The sequence below is a fragment of the Panicum virgatum genome, chromosome 5K, assembly GCF_016808335.1.
Source record: "Panicum virgatum strain AP13 chromosome 5K, P.virgatum_v5, whole genome shotgun sequence".
In the NCBI taxonomy this organism is placed as follows: Eukaryota; Viridiplantae; Streptophyta; class Magnoliopsida; order Poales; family Poaceae; genus Panicum; species Panicum virgatum.
In genome coordinates this window covers 41,760,713-41,784,708 of record NC_053140.1, presented here as the reverse complement: position 1 = coordinate 41,784,708, position 23,996 = coordinate 41,760,713, and the positions used below count along the sequence as shown (strand labels likewise).

General features: G+C 46.9%; 4 protein-coding genes across 4 annotated transcripts; all 4 read right to left on the bottom strand.

Moving 5' to 3' along the window:
- Positions 1 to 225: 225 nt before the first annotated feature.
- Positions 226 to 1,755, bottom strand: LOC120709943 (probable receptor-like protein kinase At5g20050). The gene has a single exon (XM_039995560.1). The coding sequence runs from the start codon at positions 1,753 to 1,755 to the stop codon at positions 226 to 228; it is 1,530 nt and encodes a 509-aa protein (XP_039851494.1).
- A 3,149-nt stretch (positions 1,756 to 4,904) lies between these two features.
- Positions 4,905 to 8,042, bottom strand: LOC120709994 (transcription initiation factor TFIID subunit 7-like). Its single transcript, XM_039995625.1, has 6 exons — positions 7,765 to 8,042; positions 6,371 to 6,504; positions 6,165 to 6,284; positions 6,004 to 6,064; positions 5,356 to 5,547; positions 4,905 to 5,221 (listed from the first exon to the last, which is right to left on the bottom strand). Exons 1-5 carry the CDS (start codon positions 7,895 to 7,897, stop codon positions 5,399 to 5,401), a joined length of 597 nt encoding a protein of 198 aa, XP_039851559.1. The 5' UTR covers positions 7,898 to 8,042; the 3' UTR covers positions 4,905 to 5,221; positions 5,356 to 5,398.
- A 1,298-nt stretch (positions 8,043 to 9,340) lies between these two features.
- Positions 9,341 to 12,373, bottom strand: LOC120709993 (GTP-binding nuclear protein Ran-2-like). The gene is made up of 8 exons (XM_039995624.1): positions 12,221 to 12,373; positions 11,997 to 12,066; positions 11,133 to 11,189; positions 10,935 to 11,052; positions 10,314 to 10,403; positions 10,051 to 10,230; positions 9,865 to 9,942; positions 9,341 to 9,636 (listed from the first exon to the last, which is right to left on the bottom strand). Exons 1-8 carry the CDS (start codon positions 12,221 to 12,223, stop codon positions 9,567 to 9,569), a joined length of 666 nt encoding a protein of 221 aa, XP_039851558.1. The 5' UTR covers positions 12,224 to 12,373; the 3' UTR covers positions 9,341 to 9,566.
- An 8,851-nt stretch (positions 12,374 to 21,224) lies between these two features.
- LOC120709942 (U-box domain-containing protein 8-like) lies at positions 21,225 to 23,564 on the bottom strand. Its single transcript, XM_039995559.1, has 3 exons — positions 23,331 to 23,564; positions 21,987 to 22,569; positions 21,225 to 21,280 (listed from the first exon to the last, which is right to left on the bottom strand). The coding sequence occupies exons 1-3, from the start codon at positions 23,562 to 23,564 to the stop codon at positions 21,225 to 21,227; spliced, it is 873 nt and encodes a 290-aa protein (XP_039851493.1).
- Between the last annotated feature and the right edge of the window lie 432 nt (positions 23,565 to 23,996).

The following is a 23,996-nucleotide window of genomic DNA, read 5'->3' as shown; positions in this document are numbered from 1 at the left end:
CTATGGGAAACGTCAACACTCGCCATCGAGTGAGTTTGTTGTATTGAGCTTTTGTCAATTAGCACAACTTGTTAACGAGTGTTCGGGTAGCACTCAATTTTAGCCCATCCAAACGGGATATAAACTTGCAGCTACTTGCATGTTAGCAACTTACTAGTAATGTTCGCAGCTGAAACAAGAATAAAACGGTAACGAGGCATTTGCAGCGAAACTTTCAAATACAAACTAGTACTGAAATGAAGAAACATTATTTTTGTCAGTGCCACCGTTGGGCGTGACTGGCGCGGAAAGAGGCACCGTAAAATTCACGATGGGCGACGCACGGCTCTCCGGCGGCAGATCGGCGGCGACACGCCCTTCCAGCATGTCCACAACCGTTGCCATGCTGGGCCTCAGCTCCCGCTGGTGCTGGACGCAGCAGAGCCCCACCTTCACCACCGCCTCCACCTCCCCCTCGTCCACGGCCGCCATGGCCGCGTCCACCACGTCCTTGAGCTCGCCTCGCGCCATCTTCTCCCGCACGACGCGCGCCAACAAGTCCGGCGTCTCAGACGACGAGTCCCTGCTGGTCTGGTAGCCCCTGCGCCCGCCGACGAGCTCGAGGAGCGTCATGCCGTAGCTGTACACGTCGGACTTGGTGGACAGCGAGCTGAACCATATCTCCGGCGCCATGTACCCGGGCGTTCCCCTCCCGCGGGTGTCGACGCTGGTCAGGTCCTGGGCGATGGACATGGAGATGCCGAAGTCCGACACGTGCGCCCGGAAGCCGCCGTCGAGGAGGATGTTGGCCGGCTTGATGTCCAGGTGCAGGATCTGCCGGCGGCACTCGTGGTGGAGGTACGCGAGCGCCCTGGCGACGTCGACGGCGATGCGGCGCCGTGCCGGCCACGGCAGGAGGCGCCGGCGCTCCTCGCCGTGGAACAGCCACCAGTCCAGCGACCCGTTCTCCAAGAACGGGTAGACCAGGTACTGCCCCCCTTGCAGGAGGCAGTACCCCAGGAGGCGCACCAGGCTGCGCTGGTGCACGTTCGCCACGATGGAGATCTCCCTCAGGAAGTCTTCCTCGCCGACGGGCTTGTAGCTGGTGATCCGCTTGACGGCGACCGCCGTGCCGTCGTCGAGGAGGCCCCGGAAGACCTCGGCGGAGCCGCCGCGCCCCACCACTGTCCCAAAGTCCCTGGTCACGGCGCGGATCTCGTCGTACGAGAACTTCCGCGGCAGGTCATCGATGTGGAACGTGGTCTGCCGCTCGGGAGCAGTGCAGGCCGCTTCCGGTTTCTGCAGCTGCGCCTTCACGAGTGGCGCCTCCGGATCAGCAGCCGGAGCTTTGCCACGAACACGGAGGCGCCGGAGACAAGCCTGCACCAGTTTACAAATCTTCCAGGTGCAGTACACGAGCAGAGCCACGAGGTTGCAGGCGAACATGACAGTTACGGGAGCTCTCTTGCCCTTCGCGCTGGGAGCTGCCGCGACGATCACGGCAGCAAGGACCCCAAGAAACACGCCGCAAATGATCTTCTCTGCCCGATCAGACGAGGTGCCAATGTATAGGCAAGCAAGGACAGCGTAGGACACTGATTGAAGAGCGATCCGTGCACCGAAGCCTTGAGCAATACCAGGAAGGATCAGAACGAATACGGTGAGCAGAGTCGCTACATGTAAAATGACCTTCACTATCTTCCACAGCACAGAGGCACAGGCGCAGCAGCATCCTTGAGGAGGAGGAGCTGCGGCAGAGTCATCCGGACCTGACATGGCTGGGCACTCGCAAAAGGAAAATGGAAGAAAGAGTGAGCGCTAGCTGCAACGACGGGAATACAATGGCAGAGCTCTTAAGCTGATCGCTCTGGTTCGAGAAGAACGTCAACTGTGCTGACGTAGACGGGAGCAGTGGTTCTGCTCTTATTAGGCTTCGATCTGACCAGGTAGCCTCGACCAGTCGACACATCTTGCAAACGATTGGGGTGGAAAGACGAATGCAGCAGCATTTCCCAACCGTGTGAACTGAAGGGGTCAAAGGAACAATCTGCTTTAGCTTAAGCTGAGGTCAAAAGAAACCACCCTTCAAGAAGGAATGTCTTAGCTTTGCACAGGACAAAGAGCACACAAATTGACGCAATGAAAGCATGGATAGACAACCATTTGTAACCTCGCTTATTTTTTTTTCATCTCCTTTTTTGTTTCTTGAACTTGCTGTAAAGTTTGCTTTAACTTTTTCTAATTTATAATATATAGCAAATATGCCCGTGCGTCTTATTAATCTTCAATCTGACCAGGTAGCCTCGATCAGTCGAGACATCTTGCAAACGATTGGGCTGGAAAGACGAATGCAGCAGCATTTCCCACCGTGTGAGCTGAAGGGGTCAAAGGAACAACCTGCTTGAGCTTAAACTGAGGTCAAAAATTAAAGAAAGCACCCTTCATTAAAAAAAAGAAAAAAAAAGCGCCCAAGAGAGCGATCTCTAATATTTAGTGGCGCCCGACATATAATAGGCAAATATCCTTTTCTTTCGCAAATAAAGTGTGAAGAAGTCGAAGGCTTCCTGGTATACTTATAGCAGATAAATTAAAGAATGTAAAATGAGACGAAACATATTGCTAGGGGCCCTGGCACCCTGAAGACTTTCAAACTGCTAGCACAGTATTTTTGCTACACTACAAAATAAAATAATTATTTTGCTGCGCCATTTTACTGCAGGCTATTGCCTAAGATGTAACCTACTGTTCCCCTATGTAGCAGTGCAGGCAATCATGGCCCATCATCATCTTAAAATTATTCCTAAAAAAAACAACCTATAATAATGGACTGGGATGCAAAACCTCCAATTCAAGTGCATAACAAGCGTTGAAGTTCTAGCTCCAAAAACATTTCTACGAAACCACTATATCTTGAAAGATAAACAGCATTAGCTTTTGTCGAAAGAGGGAGGGAACAGAACACCATATAAAACCATCGGCCACGGAAACGATTAGGTGGCATTGAGCAATCAGTCATCTCAATGTCAAACTTTGCAAACACACATTTTTCCATGTGGCGTGTACTCCCTTCATTTCAAATTATAATTCGTTTGACTTTTTTAGTCCAAAGTTTGATCACTTGTCTTATTCAAAAAAAAATACAAACACAGTCATTTAAATCATTCTTAAAAAAATTATTAATAAAACAAGCCACAATAAAAAAAGTGATATTTTATATAAATTTTTTAATAAGACGGGTTGTCAAATTTGAGGCTAAAAAAATCAAAAGGATTATAATTTAAAATGGAGAGAGTATGTTTTAGTTTGAAAGTTATTTTAGAGGACGTAAACAACTGAGTTAAAACATTCAAAAATATTAATTTAGAAACGAAGAGGCCTGTCACCGGTCATATGCCCGGCTGGCGAGGAAAGTGGCTCCATGAAATCCACGACTGACAGTCTGCTCTCCGTGGCACATCGGCTACAACACGGCCTTCGAACATGTCGATAATAGTTAGAGCAACTCCAACAGATTGATCTTCACCTTTCCTCTTTCTACTTTTTCTCAATATAGAAGATTGATGTTGAAAAATCTACTCTAACAGATTGATTTTCCATCTTCTTTTTCTCTTTATTTTTTCTCAATCCTCAATAATTTTTCTCCAATCCCCAATAGAAAGGGAGAGACATCGCATCTCACTTTCCTCGTCGCGCCTCCCTGCCCGCCGTCGCCAAGAACCCGCCGGGCGCGCTGCCGTCCGACGGATGGCCGGGCGGGTGCGTCGCCGAGGGGAGGTGGTGGCCGGACGCCGAAGGCTCTGGCGGGGACAGATGAACGGACGCTGATGGCAGGGGGAAGGAAGGGAAGACAATGACAGGTTGACCCCACAAGACAGGAGGGGGAAAGGGAAAAGAGAAAAATCAATCTGCTGGAATACTTTTTCCATATATGTTAAAATTGAGAAAAGAAATTTCTCTATATAGTGAGAAAGGGGAAAAGAAAGATCAATCTGCTGGAATTGCTCCTAGCAGACTGCTGGACGCAGAGCTCGTCCACCACCACAGCTTGCCTCGCTCCCTCTTCTCCCGCACGACAACGCGCCCGCTGACGACCTCGAGAAAGCGTCATGCCGCAGCTGTACACGTCGGGACAGCTTGCTGAGGACATCTCTGGCAAGTGGCAGCCATTCTGATTCCTCGCAACGGGGTGCGTGCGATGTGAAAACTAGCGTCTAATCTAATGGCGTCTAATCCGACTACCAAGTACCAACCATGTCGAAAAATGATGTTGCTTCGTGCAGTAATAGAGGCTTAATCTGACGAGGTAGTCTCGGTTAGTATACTGCCAAGTGGGAAGAGCAATGTGCCTAAATTTCTCACTACATGAGGTGTATATGGTCGTCGCGGGAAAGCTGTTCCCTAGTTACATAAGCAAACATGAGTTGGCTCCTCAGCAATAACCAAGGCTTCTGAGCCTTATAGACATCCAGGATGAAACAACAATACGCCATTCCATACCTCTGGCATCTACACTATGCCACTGGATAGGGGCGATAATGACATGCGGGGCCTGGGGCTACATGTTAGCTTCACATTAGTTGCACGTTGTGAGACCATGAAGAATCTCCTATATAGACAAAACAAGTGTCCGACGGGATAATCACAAACTTTGTCTATACTAAAACTGAATCTTATTCATATACTACTTCATAACTTTTAGAAATATTCGCATATTTGTTTCCAATGTAGACCCACTCAGTGGCACAGGTATTATTCTATACTTTTACCAATAAGCTTAAGTCAATCAAAATGAGTAATATACTATATACGTATATGTACGTAAAGGACTGTGTCACAAGATACTAATCAACTGGAAGATTTTTAAGTAGAGTTGAGCAATAATCTGACTTCTCAATCTTGACCAAGTCCAGATGAAGGTAATCACAGAAAATATAAACTGAAACTGGCCATCACGTTCCGACGAATGTGATTGAACAAAGGACATTTTTGCTACATCACAGAAAACTAAATTGAACAAAGGACATTAATGCAGTCCTAAGGTTTTCTTTCAACTCTCATGGTATTTATACATGCTACATCATATAGCCTTCTGTATAAGGGGTGAAGGGGGTTCCTGTCACCAAGTAATAATCTCATGATAAACATTGGGCAAAACTGCTGCTAGATGGCCTTAGTAGGAACAGTACGTCCTGTGTGCAAACTGCAGACTGAGGCCACTCACACTCAGCAGCAGCATCCGGCACTACAATAGAGCAGTAAACCAACTCTATCACATGCTTAAGTCTAATAATAATTTTATGATAATAGTTAACATCATGCATGAGACAACAGCCATCATCATTATAGACATACACTGATTTAAAGTGCAAGTTTAACCTGGGTCGCTTGGGCCATTGAGGCTGCACTATTCAGGTCCACTTCAGTTCTCAGACTCTTCCGAGTCACTCCTCTCAGGTTCCTCACCATTCGCAGTTGGCTCTTGAACATCAGGCTGCTTGGGTGCACGAGCCACTGGAGGTTTCTTACGATCACCACCTTCCTCGCCTCCGATCACACTGGCATTCTGGTCTATTGACAAGTCAAGGAACAATGCATACTGACTCAGAAATAGAACAGTGGTGTAAATTCCTTTGATGTATATGACAAAGTCCTTCAACCAACAAATCAACAAACCAATGCAGTCATGACAACGAGTAGGCAATACAGCTATTACATATTTTTATTACAAATGCAATATTCATGATGGACCTCAATGTTAACATCCAATTCAGAGTGTTGAAGCATGGCCTTCACACACCTGTATGGAACCACAATAATGGAAAGTTTTGAAGAATGACCTCGTTATCCACTTGTCCTTGTCAAAGAGGGAGGGAAATCAATGTAGAAGAACCATTGTCAACTATCATTAGTCCCCAAAAAATAGTGAGAAAACCTAAGAACCAAAAAAATCAATATGGGCCATTTTATTAGCAGCTAGAATACAACATGCTAGCATTTAGCGAATCAAACCAACCAAAAGGATACTGACAGATACTCCATGCATAATATTGATGAGATGCTTCTCAACTTGGTTAACCAGCTTCGCCTGCAAAATTCAGTAAGAAAGAATTAGGGTTCTGCCTAAAAAGGTCCATGAACATGAACTGGCATAATGAACAGAACTAAAGGGCAATTGATTATAATACATTCAAATCTGGTTCTCTGCGGAAACGGCGTCTGCGTGCATCCCTCATTGGAGGAGTAAGGCCATGCTTGTATTCAACTCCCTCTGGAGCAGGGTCATTTTCTTCTCTTACCATAATCATCTGTATCAATTTGTGTTTCATCAGATGCTTTTTAAGAATAAGGAATTAATAAAAATAGGTGGCATACAGTTAGATTGCACTTTTACCTGACCAATATCAGCAGTTTTAATTAGTACAGAATCATCATATGTCTTGTACGACTCCACCACCGCAGGTAGATCCAAGAGAGATGCAGGAAAGCTCTCATTACCTATCATAAATGTACCATTTCTTCCATCCTCTGCATGAAGAAATATCTAATCAATCCATAATAAGGTGAAAAAAGTTCCAAATTTCAGTTTTTGAAGAAATGTCCAGTATAACCTAGTTCAAGTTGCATGCTCTGAAATAAGAGGGACCATAGTGTTGTGCTGTCACTAGAAGAGACAAACGTACAAAATGAGGAACAATGCACATAGTTAATGTCATATCAAATGAATCATATTATATAAATCCAAATTAAAAGCTCTTCCATGAGAGTTTAGCATGCCCACTATGAAAAAGGTTCAACCTGTTGGAGTCGAACATTTATAAATATAGAGTTACTTTTAGCAATCGATGTTACTTCAAGATTTGATCTAGATCAGAGATTGTGCTACATGGAGCATATGTGCCAAATGATGCTCCCGAACATTGAAAAGAAAAACAAAGGTGAGTAAAAATGAAAACATGATTTGGAAAAGTACAGCTAACATATGCATGAACAACTGCATCTACATTCCTAAATCATGCATCTTGAATCGCATTTGCTGCTAAATGATGACCATCTCATCTGACAGTAGATTGATATTTCCTTGCAAAATTAGATGCAAGGCTTATCCAAAAGTAAAGTAATTAGATTGCAGAATAGCTGGCTCAGATCAGACTGATAAACTTTGAATGCTTTGCTTCGCTAAATTGTATTTAAGCTCTTTGGGAAATTTCCAAATGAACAATCTCTTAAAAGCATGTGTGAGCTGATCCATGGAAGTCAATAAACCCAACAGCAATTGAATAATTCACTGACATCACAATTTAACCTATCACCACAGAATCTGGAGCAAGAACAATAAGCCACATTGCGGCACAGGCACGTGGTATTATCATGCGATCTCCGTCTTCTAATTGTGCACCACGGCGTCAGTTTCAACAATTGCGAAGAACCGAACAGTTAGTGGTGCTAAGCATTCTCAGGGCAGCACCACAGCATGCTCAGCAAGACACCCAGCATGCTATGGCAGTCTGGAACAAGAGCTATCAGCCTACCACCAATTTGCAGCGCCACGCCTTCCCCGCACGGTACAATAGAAGCCCCTACCGCACCTGACCTGGGTAGGCCTGACTTCGGCATTCCGTCAAACTGCCTACGGGCATGTAATTCTACGAGAGAATCCACGAGCCACGTTTTTTTTCTTTTAATAAGGAAACCACGGCTTCACCGAAGCTGCTAGCCTAATGCACGGTAGGTTTTCGCACAGAATAGAGCAGGATTCGAGGGAGAGAGACGAGGGGCGCCGCTGACCTGAGAAGGAGAGGTCGAGGGAGGTGTCGTCAGGGTTGGAGGAGGAGGAGGACGCGGCGGCGGATTCATTCATGAGGCGCTCGATCCGCTCCGCCACGGACGGCGGCACGCGGAGGATGAACTGCTCCTCCATCGCAGCTCCAATTCCACCGGGACAGGGGGGATCGATGAGACCGTCTCCGACGCAGGCGAGCCTTCGCCGCCGGGCTGAATCGCGCAGAGGACAGGGCCTATTCCCCCTAGCTGCGTTTTATCGTTTGGGGCGAAACTGGAGAGTTCCGCACGCGTCCGCCATACTTGCCGACCCATTGGCCCCTGATGACACTGGCTGGTGGGTCCGGCCGACTGACAACCCTTTCCTGCTTATCAACGTGACATCGTATGTAAATATTTTTTTTAATATCTCACCTCTTACAACACCATTTATTTTTTCATTCGTCTGATTATTTATCTTTTTCCGTAAATATTGTTTAAAAATATGTCTACAAGTTAAATCTAAAGTACTTTTGATAATAGGTGATTAGCGGTAGTACCTAATTTACTTTATTTAACTACTTCATTAAATAAATAAATAGATATTGTTGGTCAAAGTTTGGTTTAGTAGCTCTAGATATTGTAGCTAATTTTGATCATTAATTACAGATATTTAATAAAGGCAGTTTACAAAACTAACCCCACAACTCCTGCTTTACTTCGTGAGATAAATCTAATGAGATCTTTGACCGTACGATTAGATGATGATTACTGTAGCATTAATGTAGTCAATAATGAATTAATTAAGTTCATTAGATTTGTCGCGCAAAGTTATACTCTTCTGTTAAAAAGTTTTGCAAATAAACTCTGTTTAATACTCCATGCATATTATTTGGAAGTGAGGCTAACTTGTTTTGATTTGACGGGGACTTGCTCTGTGCGCCATGCAATCATGGCAGGACAAAGGAGATGGCCGAAGAAAAGAAAGGGAAATTATCGGGCGATACGCTTAATATGATCAAAAAGTTCAAATTTCAGGTGAAGGGCTAAAATATTTACAGCATCCATGACTTATTATTTTCTCATTTCTTATTTACACGGCGTATAAGGTTTGTTTTAAGTCAAACTTTATTAACTTTGTCTAAATTTATAGAAAGATATAACAACTATACATCCAATATACGCACTATCAATATATACTTTATAGTAAATTCAATAAAATAAATTTGGTATTGTAAAGATTATTATTTTTTTCATAAATTCAAAATTTGACTACAATACATTTTAAATTTTTTGTTTAAATTTTTTGCGCGGTTACGAAACATGCATAACCGGTGTTAACGAGTCCACCGCACGCCAATCTTTTTGTAACATAGGGAGTAGAATTGTTGAATTTAATTACAATACATTCAATTTTTTTGCACGGTTACGAAACATGCGTAACCGGTGTTTACGAGTCCACCGCACGCCAATGCCATTTTCACTCCGCCAAACACGCCATTTTACTTTAGTCATCCATTTTGCGTTTTCTGCTAGTCTTCTAGGTAGCACAGCTCAGAAGAGCAAGTAAACTATTATCATAGTATAAACAGAAAGGCACAAATCACGCGCAAGCATATGACAAGCACTGTATTGCTCGAAAGGAGCTGGGTTCAGTCACCAACAAATCCAGAAATCGTTTCAAAAAAAAAACAAATCCAGAAATGTCATAACTCGTTCTCAACTCATCAGACACATAACAAGAAAACATCCAGGTTCCTAAGGATGAGCCACTACGGCCTTTTATAGTTTAGTCCTTCCTCTCGCATCAACAAGGGCCATGATATTATCTACTCGATCAAGTCATCATCGTCGTCAGGCAGGGGTTGTGCCGCAGCAGCCGCAAGCTCAGCTTCATGCCTGTGATGATCATGGAAGAAAAAAAAAGGTTGTCAGAAATGATGAGTAACAGAGCTATTGCAAAAAAATTCTCTGCTACGGAAGTTGTGTTTTTTTGTTCACATAAAACTATGTCAACCTCAAGCTAAATCCCATTGAGTATCAAACAAATTTCATGGCAACACTAGAAATACTAGTTTCAAATTTCCGCTGTTGCTGAGTATCAAACAAAGAGATCAAAGTGCTCACTGTTGCTGCATGGCCATATCAAGCTGCACTTCCGGTGGTTTCAGAGCAACAGCCTCGACAAAGTGAAGGTTCTGGTCCCTAAATGTACATGCACCAGTAACAAGTTAGCACAGCGAAAGAGTTGGTCATTGCATATGAGTAAAGACAAACAAAATATAAGCAGATGGAGAGGCGGCCCAAGTATACCCTGCCAGCTTCCTTGCAAGGTAAAGGAAGGGCTTCTCGAAATTGTAATTGCTCTTTGCAGAAATTTCATAGTACTGCAGGTTCTTCTTCCTGTGGAATGTAACTTGCTTGGCTTTGACCTGCCTGTTCTTCACATCAACCTTGTTACCACAGAGGACGATGGGAATGTTCTCACAAACCCTGCAATCAAATAAATGGATATTTAGCAAGGCTCTGACATAATCAATGCATAACCTTTTACTAAATTGTACTGATGAACTAACCTGCACAAGTCCCTGTGCCATGTTGGTACATTCTTGTATGTCAGTCTTGAAGTGACATCAAACATGATGATGGCACACTGACCATGGATACTGCAGAACATTTGGAATTTCATGAATGTTAGTGAGGCCAGTAAAAAGTTTACTCAGCAGGCTTCACACCAAAAACAGAAGATTGGTTAAGACTTGAAAAGCATCAACAGGAAAAAAAAAAGAAAATACACCAGTAAAGACACAAGTTCAGAAATGTTATATCATCCAAGAAATCAGCACATGATATTGGTTAAATCAATCCTAACCATGGGCTATGGATTCCAACATGTTGAATGCTAATGTGCAAACTGTACACACAGAAACATGCAAACTAGAAAAGCATCCATAAATCAAGACTCGAGCTTGCCATATTTGCAGATGAATATGAGAATGCTTTATGAGATACCAACAATAGGATTATTCAGGATGCATGTGGTGTGATACTTTTAATAATGAGTATTTGCAAGGTGGAACAATTAGAAAATATACTGTGCAAGAATACTTTAACAAAACAAGGAACAAAGTCACACCAAGCTTCACATGCTTCATATGCACGAACCACTAGCTACGAAATATGTAGCTATCACTTACTAGTAGCCATCTCTGAGACCACCAAACTTTTCTTGCCCAGCGGTGTCCCAGCAATAGAAGCGGATTTTGCCACAGTTGGTGCTAAAATCTAGAGGGTGAACTTCAACACCAATGGTGGCTGTAATGGAAGAATCAAATTGTTATAAAAGCAAGTCCGATCTTCTGCAAGCAAATAAGAAACTACAGCAAGACACTTACGTTCATATTTCTTCTCAAACTCGCCAGTAAGATGCCTTTTGACAAATGTGGTTTTACCTGCAGGAAATATAAGGCAATCAGATGTTGAGTTATCGACAACAATCGCTAAAGAGCATTTAAATAACCTAAAACATATATACATGTTTGCAGCATTACATATAAATACAGCAGTGGAATGCAACAAAACAAGGAATGTAGGCAACATTTATAAATTGTAACCATTGAAACGAGGGCCATCCAATACTAGGATGAAAAACGCCCAGCACTGTGCCAGGTCCCAACAGCACCTGATCACTGTAGACTGCACCATAGGCCTAACACATACAGCAAGATGGCATCTCACCACAAAAACTTGGCTCGCCATCCATTTTTTTCAGGATCAGAAAATAAACACCTTACTTGCATCATGCCTTGTCACACAAAATACTCCAAAACTAATTGACAGCTTTTAGGAGGCAAACAGATCCACCGAGCCTTGTTTATTAACATAAACAATATGTGTCATGGGCAATACCTTAGCTAAGTACTAGGGAAATAATTGCCATGGGAGAAATTCATAGCATCAATGCCTCACAGTAACAGGGACAAAACAAATCTCCACAGGTCCTGCAGTCTAACGATTCCCCATCTAAAACCTAAATACGCTTGAACCCCAAATCACCCTACGACCCATTCGCATACGTCTCCAGCAGAACAAAATAAATCCCTACAGGTCCCTACCGCTTGCCACCAACGAGCCGTCACCCGGCCCATCAGATCTCGCGGAGACCAGGCGCGCGCATCAGAGGCCACATCTCCCGATATCCCGGGTCGAGCAATAAAAAAACTCATGGAAGGCGAAGAAAAAAGGACGGAGAAATTCACCAGTTCCACCGTCGCCGACGATGACGAGCTTGAAGCTTGGGTAATCCACGACCTGCTGATTCGGCAACGCCTGCGAGAGGGGAGGGGGAAAAAAAACCAACGAATCAGAAGCATACACGGATCGATGAGGCGGCTTGACTCCTGCCTCAGGATCTCCGTCGCCGTCGGAAACACCGATCGGAAACCCTAGATGTATTCTTCGAATGGTGGTCGGGCGTGCTCACCATTTCCGCGGCTCGCGAGGGGGGACCGAGAAGGAGGGCCTAGAGAGTTCGGGATGGACTTGTGGAGAAGTCGTGGTGGGGAGCCGGGAGCGTCTTGCACGGTTGCACCTGGCTGGATGAGGGGGGCCGAGGCGGAGGCTTTTATAAGGGGGAAATCGCGTTCCTCGTTTTGCTTTTCGGGTGCGGCCCGTGTGTGGAGTAGCTTTGGATGGACGCAGGGATCGGGTGCCGTTGGATTCCCGTCGGCGGCGCGGATCATTCCGGGGGGCGTCTAGCTTTCCGCCCACGCGAGGTATCCGGGGCGGGCGGGCTGGGCTGGGCTGGGCCCCCGCTTTCGGCCTGCGCGCGAACGGACGCCTCCGTGCCTGTCGCTACGCCAACGGACACCTGCAAGGCGCGGGGCGCAGATGCCTCTGTCGCGTGTTTACCGTTGCGTGCCGTGTGGCCGGCCTCGGGATCTTTCTAGAACGGCTGGCTGCTGGTCCGCCTAGAATGGGGGATGTTCTTGTGGGGATTTTTCACACAGGCTGCATCTGTTTGGTTAGGGGCATAGAAGGTCTTGAAAGAATTTTAACAGCTAACTAGGGGTGTCAAATAATGGTAATTTACAAAACTAATTTCAGAATTTCTGTGTTAGGACCTCTGTCGAATCTAATGAGGTCTTTGACCACGTAATTAGAGAATAATTATTGTAGCATAGCATCACTGTAGCCAATTATCAATTAATTATCGGCCTTAGATTCGCCGCGGAAAGTTATATTCATCTATGAAGAGATTTTAAAAATAAATTTCATTTAATACTCCATACATATAAGATTTCTTCTCGATTTATACTGTATTATGGAATCGCTAGAATGAAACTAAACGGGGCAGTAGTCTGTTCTGCCCCTTGCGTTGGCCCACAGGCTGGTCCGCCTCTCTTTCTCCCTCGCAATCATGAACAGCCCGCTGCGCTAGCTCGGCTTATCTAGTAGGCCTTGTTTAGTTCTCTCTAAAATTTCAAAATTTTATAAGATTTTTCATCACATCGAATTTTTTAATATATACATAAAATATTAAATATAATTAAATACAATAAATAATTATATAATTTGTTTATAATTTGCGAGACGAATAAACAAGACCGCGGAGTTTACGGGTGGGAGGCCTAGTGCCTTTCACAGCTCGGCGCTACGGCCAGGGGCAATCATGATTCATGACTGCCGGCCTGCCGCGGGGCTGGCCGCATTTGTGTGGGTGGAAAGGACGCCGCGGTCCGCGGATCTAGAGCAATCGCCGCCGCGAGCAAAGCAATCTCTTTTTGTTTTTTTTTTCCTTTTTTGAGCTGTTCTGGAGAGAGCTTGACTCGGTCCAGCGCGCGCAACCAGGCCGTTTCGTGCTGCGAAGTTCTCGGCCTGTCACCACCCCGGGCCGAAATGGGCTTGCGTTGGCCCAAAACACGCGTTTCTCTCGGAGCGTTTCTCTTGGAGCGTTTGCACGTGTTGTAGCCACGCTGATGGACACTGTTGGCATAGAGTGCTAGCTGACGTTACGTTACGTTACGTTTGACGCAGATGGGAGCACTAGCACCATACACAAAAATTCAAACCGACCCGTGCCGTGCATTTCCCTTGTACAGCCAATAATAATAGGCAACTTGCTCTCGGTACTACTCGGTACAATTTTTTGAAGAAATACTATTCGGTACAATTTCTGTTGCGGTAGCTCCGTAGCTGACTATTGATGGCCACTTGGCAAGTGGGATACCCTAAATACACACCCATGCCAAATCGGCGCAGTAACCTCTTGTTCAGCTTCTAGTACGATTCTATCCCAGCAATGCAATAAGCTCCTGTTTTTGGAAGAGAATATCCCAACAGTGCAAGCTCATCATCACTCCTCGTGGCCCCACTCCTCTACTCTCCCAAGCTTTCACAGCCATCACCAAATTAAAATGGCAAGCCTACCTCTCGTAGCTAAGAGTACGTACCTCGCTTGTCCCAACAGGACGTGACGGTGACACGGGAACATATCATCACTCTGTTCGCTTCATCTTCGCTGTATTCAGCCAATAGTATTTCTCTCTCACACAAAATCAACACCAGCCAACTAGCAGTACTTTTCTCTCACAAAAAATCAATACCAACCACCAGCACCAGCCAGCCGAACACAATGTAATTTAGGCCAAAGCCACTACCTCTCGAGCGTGGTGGTTAGCTAGCTAGCGGGTCGGCGGGGGCCTGTGAGTGAGCGCAAAAGTCAAGTTCTCCACACCACCAGAGTGTCAGAGTCATCATATAGTACATGGACCCGAAAGCTCGGTTTGGAGCTGCCTAGTACTACATACATCTACAACAGAAGCGAGGCCCTCACCACGCTAAGCTAGCATTCGCCGATCCGTCCGATCCATGTGCGGCTCTGCTCTGCATTGCATGCACACTCACTCACTCTGCCTGACCACTCTCTGCGGCGTCGGTATCGCGAGCTTGCCGCCGCCCATCCATCACCCCGTACGTGCAGACACAATTCGATCGGGGCATCGGTGCGTGGCGCCAGCGCGGACCATGTCGATCGTCGATCGCATTGCATTGAACCGCAGCTGGCGGGACCCTGGTGTTGCATCCATCTGGGGCAGAACCGCAGAAGGGCGGCAATGATAGAGCCGTGTGCGTACATGGCCCTGGTGGCAAGCGAGACAAGCTAGCCCGTGTGTGTGCTGGCTGTGTGTGACGATGCGCTGCTACGCCAACGCACGGTCGCCTGCTGGGGCCTTCTGCAAGTGTGTGCTGCGTTGCGTGCGTCCCTGTCCCGGCCCGGTCACGCAGCCTCCCGGCTCTTCCTTATCCCTGACCTCGCGCGCGGCCGGCAGAGGCGACGAACGAGATCGTGCGGAAGAGTATGGGGGCGGATCGGAGGGAGGGCCCTGCGCATCGACGACGACGGCGGCGCACGTGCGCCGAACGATCGGGCCTCGCCTCTCGCGGGCCCTCCCCTCCCGTCTTGGATGCCGACTGGGTTGAATCGCGGGAGCGTCGGAGGGCGCCGTGTTGGAGGAACGACGACCAACCAACCTTCGTATCCACCCGGTCTGGAAAAATCGGGCTCCTCGGAACGTGCTGCGTAGCCCTCTCGGCATCGCAATCAACGTGTTACACTGCTGCAACTGCTGCTACGACGACCGGCAGTCTATCGGGGCGACTCGCCTTGTCAGCTCGATGGAATACGTGGAAGGTGGCTGCTTTTCTACCGGCACACTGCTGCTTCCAAACGTAACGGGCACCACAAATGGCTAGTAATTGGTAGTAGGTAAAATAGGTTCGGCGCAGCTTTTTTCCGGGAAAAAAAGAAGAAAGGCTCGGCGGCGGCCCGTATGCTGCCGATTTGCGGGAGATGGTCGTCGGAGCCTCGTAGATCTCTAGCTAGCTAGCTAGGCGCACTCTTTTTTTTTACCTGTTATAGCAAGTATTATGATGAGGTATAAGCAGACTAAATGATGAGGTGGAGGAAAGAGAAGAGGAGAGAGAAAGTGAGTTGTAAGCTTAGAGCAAGCTTTGATAGAAGACTAAGAAATTTTGTGAAATAGACAAGTGGATCATATATTAGCGGTGAGGAGCTAAACCACTGTACAAGTGAGGCAACGCAATGTAAGTAGGCGGCGGGACTGAGCTTGACGGCATGCCGCGCGCGCGAGTGCTCGGTGCAGCCTGCAGGGCTAGCTCATGGATCGTTGACAACTTCACCATCCATCCTCCTCCAGTCCTCCGCGCAAACGACCTGCGCGAATCAACGGCCGGTTCCCACGCGTCATGGCGCCACGCCCATGCCTTGCCACCCCACCCCCAACGATCTCAGTCACGCACCGTCCTCATCCGCGCGCGACGCCACGCGTGGCCGCGCAATTCGTCAACGGGAGTTGGTTAGCTGCACAGTGTTTGCGCTCGTCGGCAAGACCGTCGTCATCTGTGCACATCACCGGACTTGGCCGCCTGATTCATTCGTTCGTCAACAAGCAAGAGGCAAGAGCACCACGTCCGCCATGCTTCTTCCTAAGCGAAACCCTTCATTGCGTACACGTATAGCGGTATGACGCACGGACGTGCCTTGGAGCTGCTGCTTATAGTTTTCCTGTGCTTTGTCCCACACTCCCACTCTGTGATTGGAATAACCACCTGGGCAAAGACTATTAGTTTATTACTAATTCAATCATTCAAGCTTGGTCAGAGGCCCTATCATCCTGTTGTCCAAATGTTTTAACAAACACTATATATCGCACAAGAGGCAAGGGTGACCACGCGATCCGAATGGGCCTGCATACAAAAAGAAAAAACGACCGGTAAGGTATGACGGTCCCAACCGTATTTTATTAAGAAAAAGCAACCGGCTTCCCGGTCGAGAAAACCCGCCAAATCGGAGTGCATCAACCAGTTGATCTAGCATCCTACAATACTTTATAATCATCTTTGAATGGCAACAATGCAATATCTTAATGTAAGAGACCAAGAGCAGGGGCGGACCGTAGTGGAGGCGAAACTAGGCATTGGCTCTTGCTTCCTCCACGCGCTGCCCGGCCCACTGCAAGTCTACATCTGTGCTTATATATTCGGCTGATTCCACAAGCACAAATCCACCAGAGTGAGCTCAACTAGCCCCCGCTTGGTTTGGCTCCATATTCCGCTATTAACCAAGAGGATCTCTCTCTCTCTCTCTCTCTCTCTCTCTCTCTCTCTCTCTCTCTCTCTCTCTCTCTCTCTCTCTCTCTCTCTCTCTCTCTCTCTCTCTCTCTCTCTCTCTCCCTCTCCCCATACAGGCCTACGAACCAGCAAGTTCACATGATGCCTTTCCATCCTCTTGGCGATGATTGGGCAGCTGCTAGCCATTATTCGCTTGATCCATGCCAGCCCCCATCGGTGTGCACATCTCGTTTGACCAACTTCACGAACTACGCCAGCGCAAAGCGTTGGCGCCACTAGCTTTATTTCGTTTTCCACGACTCGCCTAGTGCTGAAGAGATCGCCCTCGCTCCATTGAGTGATTCACTTTCTTCTTTTTTTATAAACGTTTGAGTGATTCCTTTGGTTGTGTACATTGTTCTCGGCTATCCTCCGGACACTTCAGACGCTAATGTGTGCGATAAGCAAGGAGCTAGCGTATAATCCGCAAAGACTACTGATACATCTGAAGATCAAATGGAATAACTACTTTTGGAAGCTGTAAACTACGGCGCCGTGGCCTTCCGAATACCATGCAAATGCTCCCAAGTCTTTGCGGATTGTTATTCGACTATGATAAGATAAGCGAGAACGCGCCCGTCATCTTCACACACAGTGTGTGTGTGTGTCTAATTTAGCCGCGGACAGGATGTGCAGATTTGTCGCATCTTTGATCTGTCCTTGACGAACTATGAAGCAGCAGCAGCCTGATTTTCACCGTGTGGCCCCCACAAGACGACCAAGGCGAGCGCTTTCGGGAACAAGTACAGTGAAAATTTAAACGACTGCGCGATTGGAAAAGAGACGCGAAAATATATCGTGCGAGTTGCACGGGTTAAGACGATGCCGTACGTGCTCAGCACATAGAAAACGCAATAAAATAATAATTATTTGATCGGTCAGATCGATCGAGAGGGAGAGCGCAATTTGGAGAGGGGAAAGCAGCCAAGCAGGGCAATCCAGACAGGCGCTCGATCTAATTGCGGTGCGTGCGTGGCTGCTCCTTTGCATACGAAAGAGGGCGATGGGACAGCCAGAGAGCCAAATCAAATCAAGATGAGAGAGAGAGAGAGAGAGAGAGAGAGAGAGAGAGAGAGAGAGAGACTGGAGGAAATTTACATAAATACTATGCCATACGAAAAATAGCTTAATATGTATAGCGAACATAAAAACTATTACAATGCCCTATAAGGAATGCTATAAGGATGCACAGAAGGCCATAAACTTATCATGGAGTGTCATTTACGTCAAGTTTTGTAAAAGCATTTTTGGTTACAAACTTATCAAAATATATCATTAGTTCAAAGTGTCAAAAATAACCCTATGTTTTTAACCTTTCAATGTATGCCGCGTCAGCAATAGTAGGGGCATTTTGGGAACTTTGGACCTATAGATGATGCATTCGACAAGTTTAAGGATCCGAATATGCATTTTTTTAAGTTCCTGGATTGAATCACATACCATGACAAGTTCAAAGATCTCTGGTGTATTTCACTCCTAAATGATGTGCCACAGCTATACAAAATTGTAGGAATCGCTGTCGTCTCACGATTTTTGGGTGTTTCGATCCCATGTGTCCTTTTAACAGCAGTATGATTTTTATATGACGATGTACTTATCCATTATTCCTTTGTTCTCCCTTACATTTTTTGCCTTCCTTTTTTAAATTCCGAGTATGAATGGTTGGTGTTGATAGATCATATTCTTGCTATATGGTTGAATACTGTTGCTCATTATGCGTAGTAGCGTACTCGACACACCACTCTACCACATTAGGATGACAACGACCTGACCTTGGAAGTTTATGGTTAGTTTCGGGTAAAAGGAGAGGGTGTGGAGGGACAATTGTGGCCACGCGTGGTTAATTAATTGGACACGGCTAACTTACGGCCGGTCGTAAATTGGTCAGGTGGTACAACCGTCAGGTTAGTAGTGTGTGCATGTATGTGAGGGGCAAGAAGAAAATGAAAAGCGCATGCATGCATATAATTTCAAAATAAAAAAGATTATATTTTCAAAATCAAGCATCAAAATCAAAATCCGATTGCACATGTGTGTTTGTTTCAATAAAAACTTTAAAATAAGATCTCACACCACTATGTTTTAGTGATATAATTTTTTGAGAGAAAAATACTTTTTCGCGTATTCTAATTTGCTTACGATATTTGCAAAAGTTGCTTATGGGATTACATAATGTTGCTTTTGCATACCTGAGTTTAGTTAAGTGGATATTGGTGTTCATATTGTGAAGATAGACTGTTTAGTATCCATAGCGGATAAGGGTAAATAATTTTGTTAGGTAGGTGAATGTTGATTGCATGATCAATAGTGGGCAAAAGCATATTGGTTGAGCATTTTAACTAATTTATTTTGGTATTTTTTCTTGTACAATAAAGCAATTTATGGGTATTGAAAAATATTATCGAAATATATTCAAGTGGGATCTTGTTTTGAAGATCTCCTCAAAAAAAGTACAATTGTGCAGTCGGAATTTGAATTTGATGGATCGTTTAAGAACTACAATTTTTTTAGTTTTAAAATTGCTTGCATGTGGCGCTATACCATGGTAGTAGAGGGTGAATTTAGTCTGCCGTACAATAGCGTTAACGTGCGGTTGGCCGTAATAAAGTCATTACCTAATTAATTAACCAGATTTAGCAACAGGACCGTGGCGGAGTTGTGTTGGGTGGACCCGAGTGGTGGTCGTTGGGGGAGTGTTGGTGACGGGTGAGGCACACTATGTAGCCCGGACGAGAAGTAATGGATAGATAACGCTATTAATTAGCAACAAAAGGGTAAACTTCTATAGTGATGAGATTACAATAAGGCCTGTTTAGTTGAAATGCAAATTTTTTTTGCGAAAGAATCTCGCTAATTTAAAGTACTAAATGAAGTCTATTTACAAAATTTTTGCACAGATGGGTTGTAAACCGCGAGACGAATCTAATGATGCTAATTAATCCATGATTAATCCATAATTAGCGGATGGTTACTGTAGCATCACTGTTACAAATCATAGATTAAGTAGGCTCATTAGATTCGTCTCGCGATTTACAGCCCATCCATACAAAAAGTTTTGTAAATAGACTTCATTTAGTACTCCATGCATGTATCGAAACATTCGATGTGACGTTTTTTTCGTGTTTACGGGATTTATGGGGTTAGAACTAAACGGGGCCTAATAATCCTATAACGCAACAAGTTAAGGGGTGTTTTAAAAGAAACGGGCTAAAGTTGGAATGCCTTGCATGCCCAACAAATTACGGCATCACCTCAGGAGCACCGAGCATCAAAAATGTAAGGGGGAATTAAGACGCAACCACCTCCAAAGCCAAACGGACCACACTAGAAGTCAAAACCGAAGCATGCATCTGGGATGCTCCGGAGAAAGTGAGCGAGAGAGCCCCCCCCCCCCCCCCCCCCCACTGCACCGCACGGATCACGTTCGGTCGTCGCGTTTCACACATGTGTCGGCCTTCGCCTGGCTGCCCGTCAAAATAAACGATTAGCCAACCGGCCCGGCAGGGAGAAAAAGAGTGGGACGACGGGCAACGCCACCTGCCCACTGAGCGAACCCCCCGGTGGAAATTAAGTGGCAGCATGCCCCGGCAATCAGAACAGATCGATCGATCTTGTGGTTGACGGTGATACGACCGTCCAAAGATCTGCCTGGTCGGGGCGGCGGAGCGCATGACATGCTGCGGGCGCCTCTTCAGTCATTCAGTCTCCGGGGTGTCTGTCTATCCATCGGCAGATCGGCTAGTGCTCGTGTACGCTCTACGCTGCATTATTGGGCGCCGTTGCCGGTAGCTAGATCGGTATGGGTTGCTTGCTCCTGGCCGGCTGGCCCGGCACCGATTTTGATCGATCAGCAGGCACACCTGACTCCCAAGTCCCAAGGGCTTAGACCTTTTTGTTTCATCAGCTGATATTTTTTCCTGTATTGAACACAGCACATGGATTAGTGTGGCATGCATGTCCCAGTAGTATAGCTGGGTGCTGCACCTTTGCACTACTCTGCTGGTGGGTACGAGGTCGGACCCTGGCCGGTTGATGCACGTCGTCGTTGGTTGATTCAATTCCGATCCACAAGAAGTCAACTTGGGCGACCGAGTTCAAAGACAGTGCTCATGAAGCTTCCACCGGGGCAGGCAAATGCGTGCAGCGTAGTTCCCACTTTCCAAATCTCGCGCAACGTCCTGCCCATGTGCCCTGCGTGCGAGTGCTCGCAATTTTTTCAGTTAATCAACCATCAGGCGCGCATCGGTCGAATCTTCTGGAAGCCACCTTGAGAGTACGCCAATGCGATTGTGAGCTCACATGAAACCTCGCTTGCAATTTGAATTTTTAGCTTGGAGGCCGGCAACAAGATCTGCAACCATCATACAGTTGATTTTTGTTTAAAATTGTTTGTGTGTCTAAATAGTTTGCCAAAAATCTATACAAGAGCCAAAAAGAATGAAATTGTGTGTTGGGATGTCGGGAGAGGGGAGTTTGCGCAACGGATGACAAACGTCCGTGTCCATGCGCCGCCGTTGTTCCTAACTGCTAGTTTCTGTACTAGTAATAAAGGGCTATATCTTTTAAAAAAGAATGGACTATTTTTTCTCTACTGTTATCCTCAGTCTATTCAAAGTAAAGGGGTAGCACTTTATTGTGTTTGTAGCTTAAAGGCAGAAATAGTGGTCAAACACCCTGGGTTCACTTGTCAAGTTTGTCATCTATCTGGGTCCCCAAACTGTGTTAAGTGTTTCATCCAAGATCCCAAACGTGCCACGCCAGTTTCCAACGCCGACATGGCATGCCACGTGGTGCCACGCTAGCAACAATTTGCAAAAAAAAAACCCCATTTATAGTCTTATCTTCTAAGATTTGCTCCTTCCTCCCCCCCTCTCTTTCCAATTTCTCTCTGTATGCTCGGGCTGCCGAGCTCCCTCCGGCCTCAGCCCCCATGCCGCACAAGCCCCTCGTCTCTTAGATCCCAGCTTTTATCGTTTCCAATGCCAATTCGTTGCACTTTCAAAAAAAAATGCCAATTCGTTGCTCTCCGAGCAAATCCAGTTGAGGACGAGCACAACCTGCTCGATTGCTGGGGATCTTGCACAGTTGCTGGCGCCCCTCGCGGCACTTGGCGAGGAGGCCGAGCACCTCGACGGTGCGGGCGGAGCCGACGGCGGCGAAGTCGGCGAGCGCGGGCGCCGCGCCCTCGCGCACAGCGTGGCGGCGGTTCTCCGCCAGCTCGTAGAGGGCCGTGGCCGCCTCGCGGCGCTCTCGCGGGCCGCCGCGGCGGACGAGCCCCACCAACTCCGAGATGGCCGAGGGGTGCGCCCCGATGCTGCATTTGTTAACGTCAATGCTGTCAAGGCTGGTGAGCGCAGTGGCCGCGAGCGTGTCGATGGCGCCATCCGCCACGAGACCGACGCGCACGTCGTTGCCGTCCAGGGTGAGGAGCAGGAGCGCCCAGGCCTCCGCCGCGTGCCGCAGCAGCACCGCCGTGTCACCGGACTCCAGCACCTCCCTCCGCTCGGCGGCGACGGACTTGGCCAGCCTCAGCAGCGCCGGCACGGACGACGAGGGCTGAACCACTGCCGCTTCTTGCCTCCCCTGCGCAGGCCCCTCAGAGGGGACGGGGCGGCCGCCGCTGAGGGCGCGGCATGGGGGCTGAGGGAGCTCGGCAGCTCGAGCTTAGAGAGAGAGAGATTGGAGGGAGAGGGAGGGAGGAGCAAATCTTAGAAGATAAGACTACGAAGGTTTTTTTTTTCAAATTGTTGCCAGCGTGACACCACGTGGCATGTCACGTCGGTGTTGGAAACTGGCGTGGCACGTTTCGGACTTCAGATGAAATACTTAACATAGTTTAGGGACTCAGATAGATGATTTGAGAGTTTAGAGACTTAGGTGAAACTTCAGTACAAGTTTGGGGACCCGTGGTGCAATTTACTCTTTATTTTTTTAAGAAAAAGTCCGGTTTACACCATCAAACTATCACAAAAAATCTAATTTTCAATCTTCAACTACGAAACCGGATAACAGACCATCCAACAGTTGAAACCAGACAAATTTAGCCTCTTAGTTAGTTTTGAAGGTGGTTTTCTATTTTGTGAGAATTAAAATATTCAATTTTAAACTAAAAAATTCATAAGTAATTCGTTTTAAGTCAAAAAAATTACGAAATGGGATATTGTATATTCTTTGGCACATGGCACTAAACATGACTATACCAACATGTTCTTTATGTTTCCGAATTTTTACTTGGAAAGCTTTTGACTGTCAAAGTTTTTTATAGAACTTTGATCAGATAAGCATCTCCAAGAGTTTGCTAAATGAGGTTGGCTTCCTAGAAAATTTGGCAAAACAAGAAAAAATAGCCTCCAAGAGTTTGGCAACCAACTTAGTATTTTTGGGAACTTGGCAAATTCTACCCCTTCGACGCGCATATATGCGCGCGCGCGGAAACGCTTTGGCATCGCGGTCTCCGTCGTCTCCGCGACTCTCGGACGGAGGCGGAACGTATAGACATGGCTGTTGCTTCCTCTTCTACCTCGTGCTCTCTCTTGCTGCAGTTGATCGTCGACGACGCTGGCCGGCGCCGGCCGCGCCGCGCACCTGACTGCCGGCTTCACCCGCGTGAGGCTGACGGGGTCGCAGTCCGCCATTGCCGCCGCCGTCCTCCAGCTCGCCGTGGAGCTCCCCTTTCCAACCCTCCTCCTCACAAGCTAGACCCCAAAATCGGTTCCCCTAGCCTCCGTGAAGCCCTTCCCCCAGTCCTCCCTCGCCGCCGGCTTCACCCGCGTGAGGCTGACGGAGTCGCAGTCCGCCATTGCCGCCGCCGTCCTCCAGCTCGCCGTGGAGCTCCCCTTTCCGACCCTCCTTCTCTCAAGCTAGACCCCAAAATCGGTTCCCCTAGCCTCCGTGAAGCCCTTCCCCCTGTCCTCCCTCGCCGCCGGGGCCCCTCGCCGCCGGGTTTCGGCCGGCCATGTTCGCCCCTCCCCTGAACTCCGGCCAGGGACCCATTTGCAATCGTCCAAAAAGATCCAGGGGCCGAACTACAAAGGTTGTGTTCTTATGAGCCTTCTTTTCTCATTTTG

What these genes read in the sequence shown, in the direction of transcription:
- LOC120709943 (XM_039995560.1), bottom strand. Translation starts at nt 1,755, where the DNA reads ATGTCAGGTCCGGATGACTCTGCCGCAGCTCCTCCTCCTCAAGGATGC.
- LOC120709994 (XM_039995625.1), bottom strand. Translation starts at nt 7,897, where the DNA reads ATGGAGGAGCAGTTCATCCTCCGCGTGCCGCCGTCCGTGGCGGAGCGG. An exon ending in CCTCGACCTCTCCTTCTCAG is followed by an intron (nt 6,505 to 7,764) that starts GTCAGCGGCGCC and finishes TTCTTCATGCAG; the next exon opens with AGGATGGAAGAAATGGTACA. An exon ending in TATGCATGGAGTATCTGTCA is followed by an intron (nt 5,548 to 6,003) that starts GTATCCTTTTGG and finishes ACTTGTCAATAG; the next exon opens with ACCAGAATGCCAGTGTGATC.
- LOC120709993 (XM_039995624.1), bottom strand. An exon ending in GTTTGAGAAGAAATATGAAC is followed by an intron (nt 11,053 to 11,132) that starts GTAAGTGTCTTG and finishes CTTCCATTACAG; the next exon opens with CCACCATTGGTGTTGAAGTT. An exon ending in TGGCACAGGGACTTGTGCAG is followed by an intron (nt 10,231 to 10,313) that starts GTTAGTTCATCA and finishes ATTTGATTGCAG; the next exon opens with GGTTTGTGAGAACATTCCCA.
- LOC120709942 (XM_039995559.1), bottom strand. Translation starts at nt 23,564, where the DNA reads ATGGCGGACTGCGACCCCGTCAGCCTCACGCGGGTGAAGCCGGCAGTC. An exon ending in CATATATGCGCGTCGAAGGG is followed by an intron (nt 22,570 to 23,330) that starts GTAGAATTTGCC and finishes GAGCTCCCTCAG; the next exon opens with CCCCCATGCCGCGCCCTCAG. An exon ending in GATCCCCAGCAATCGAGCAG is followed by an intron (nt 21,281 to 21,986) that starts GTTGTGCTCGTC and finishes TGATGGTTGCAG; the next exon opens with ATCTTGTTGCCGGCCTCCAA.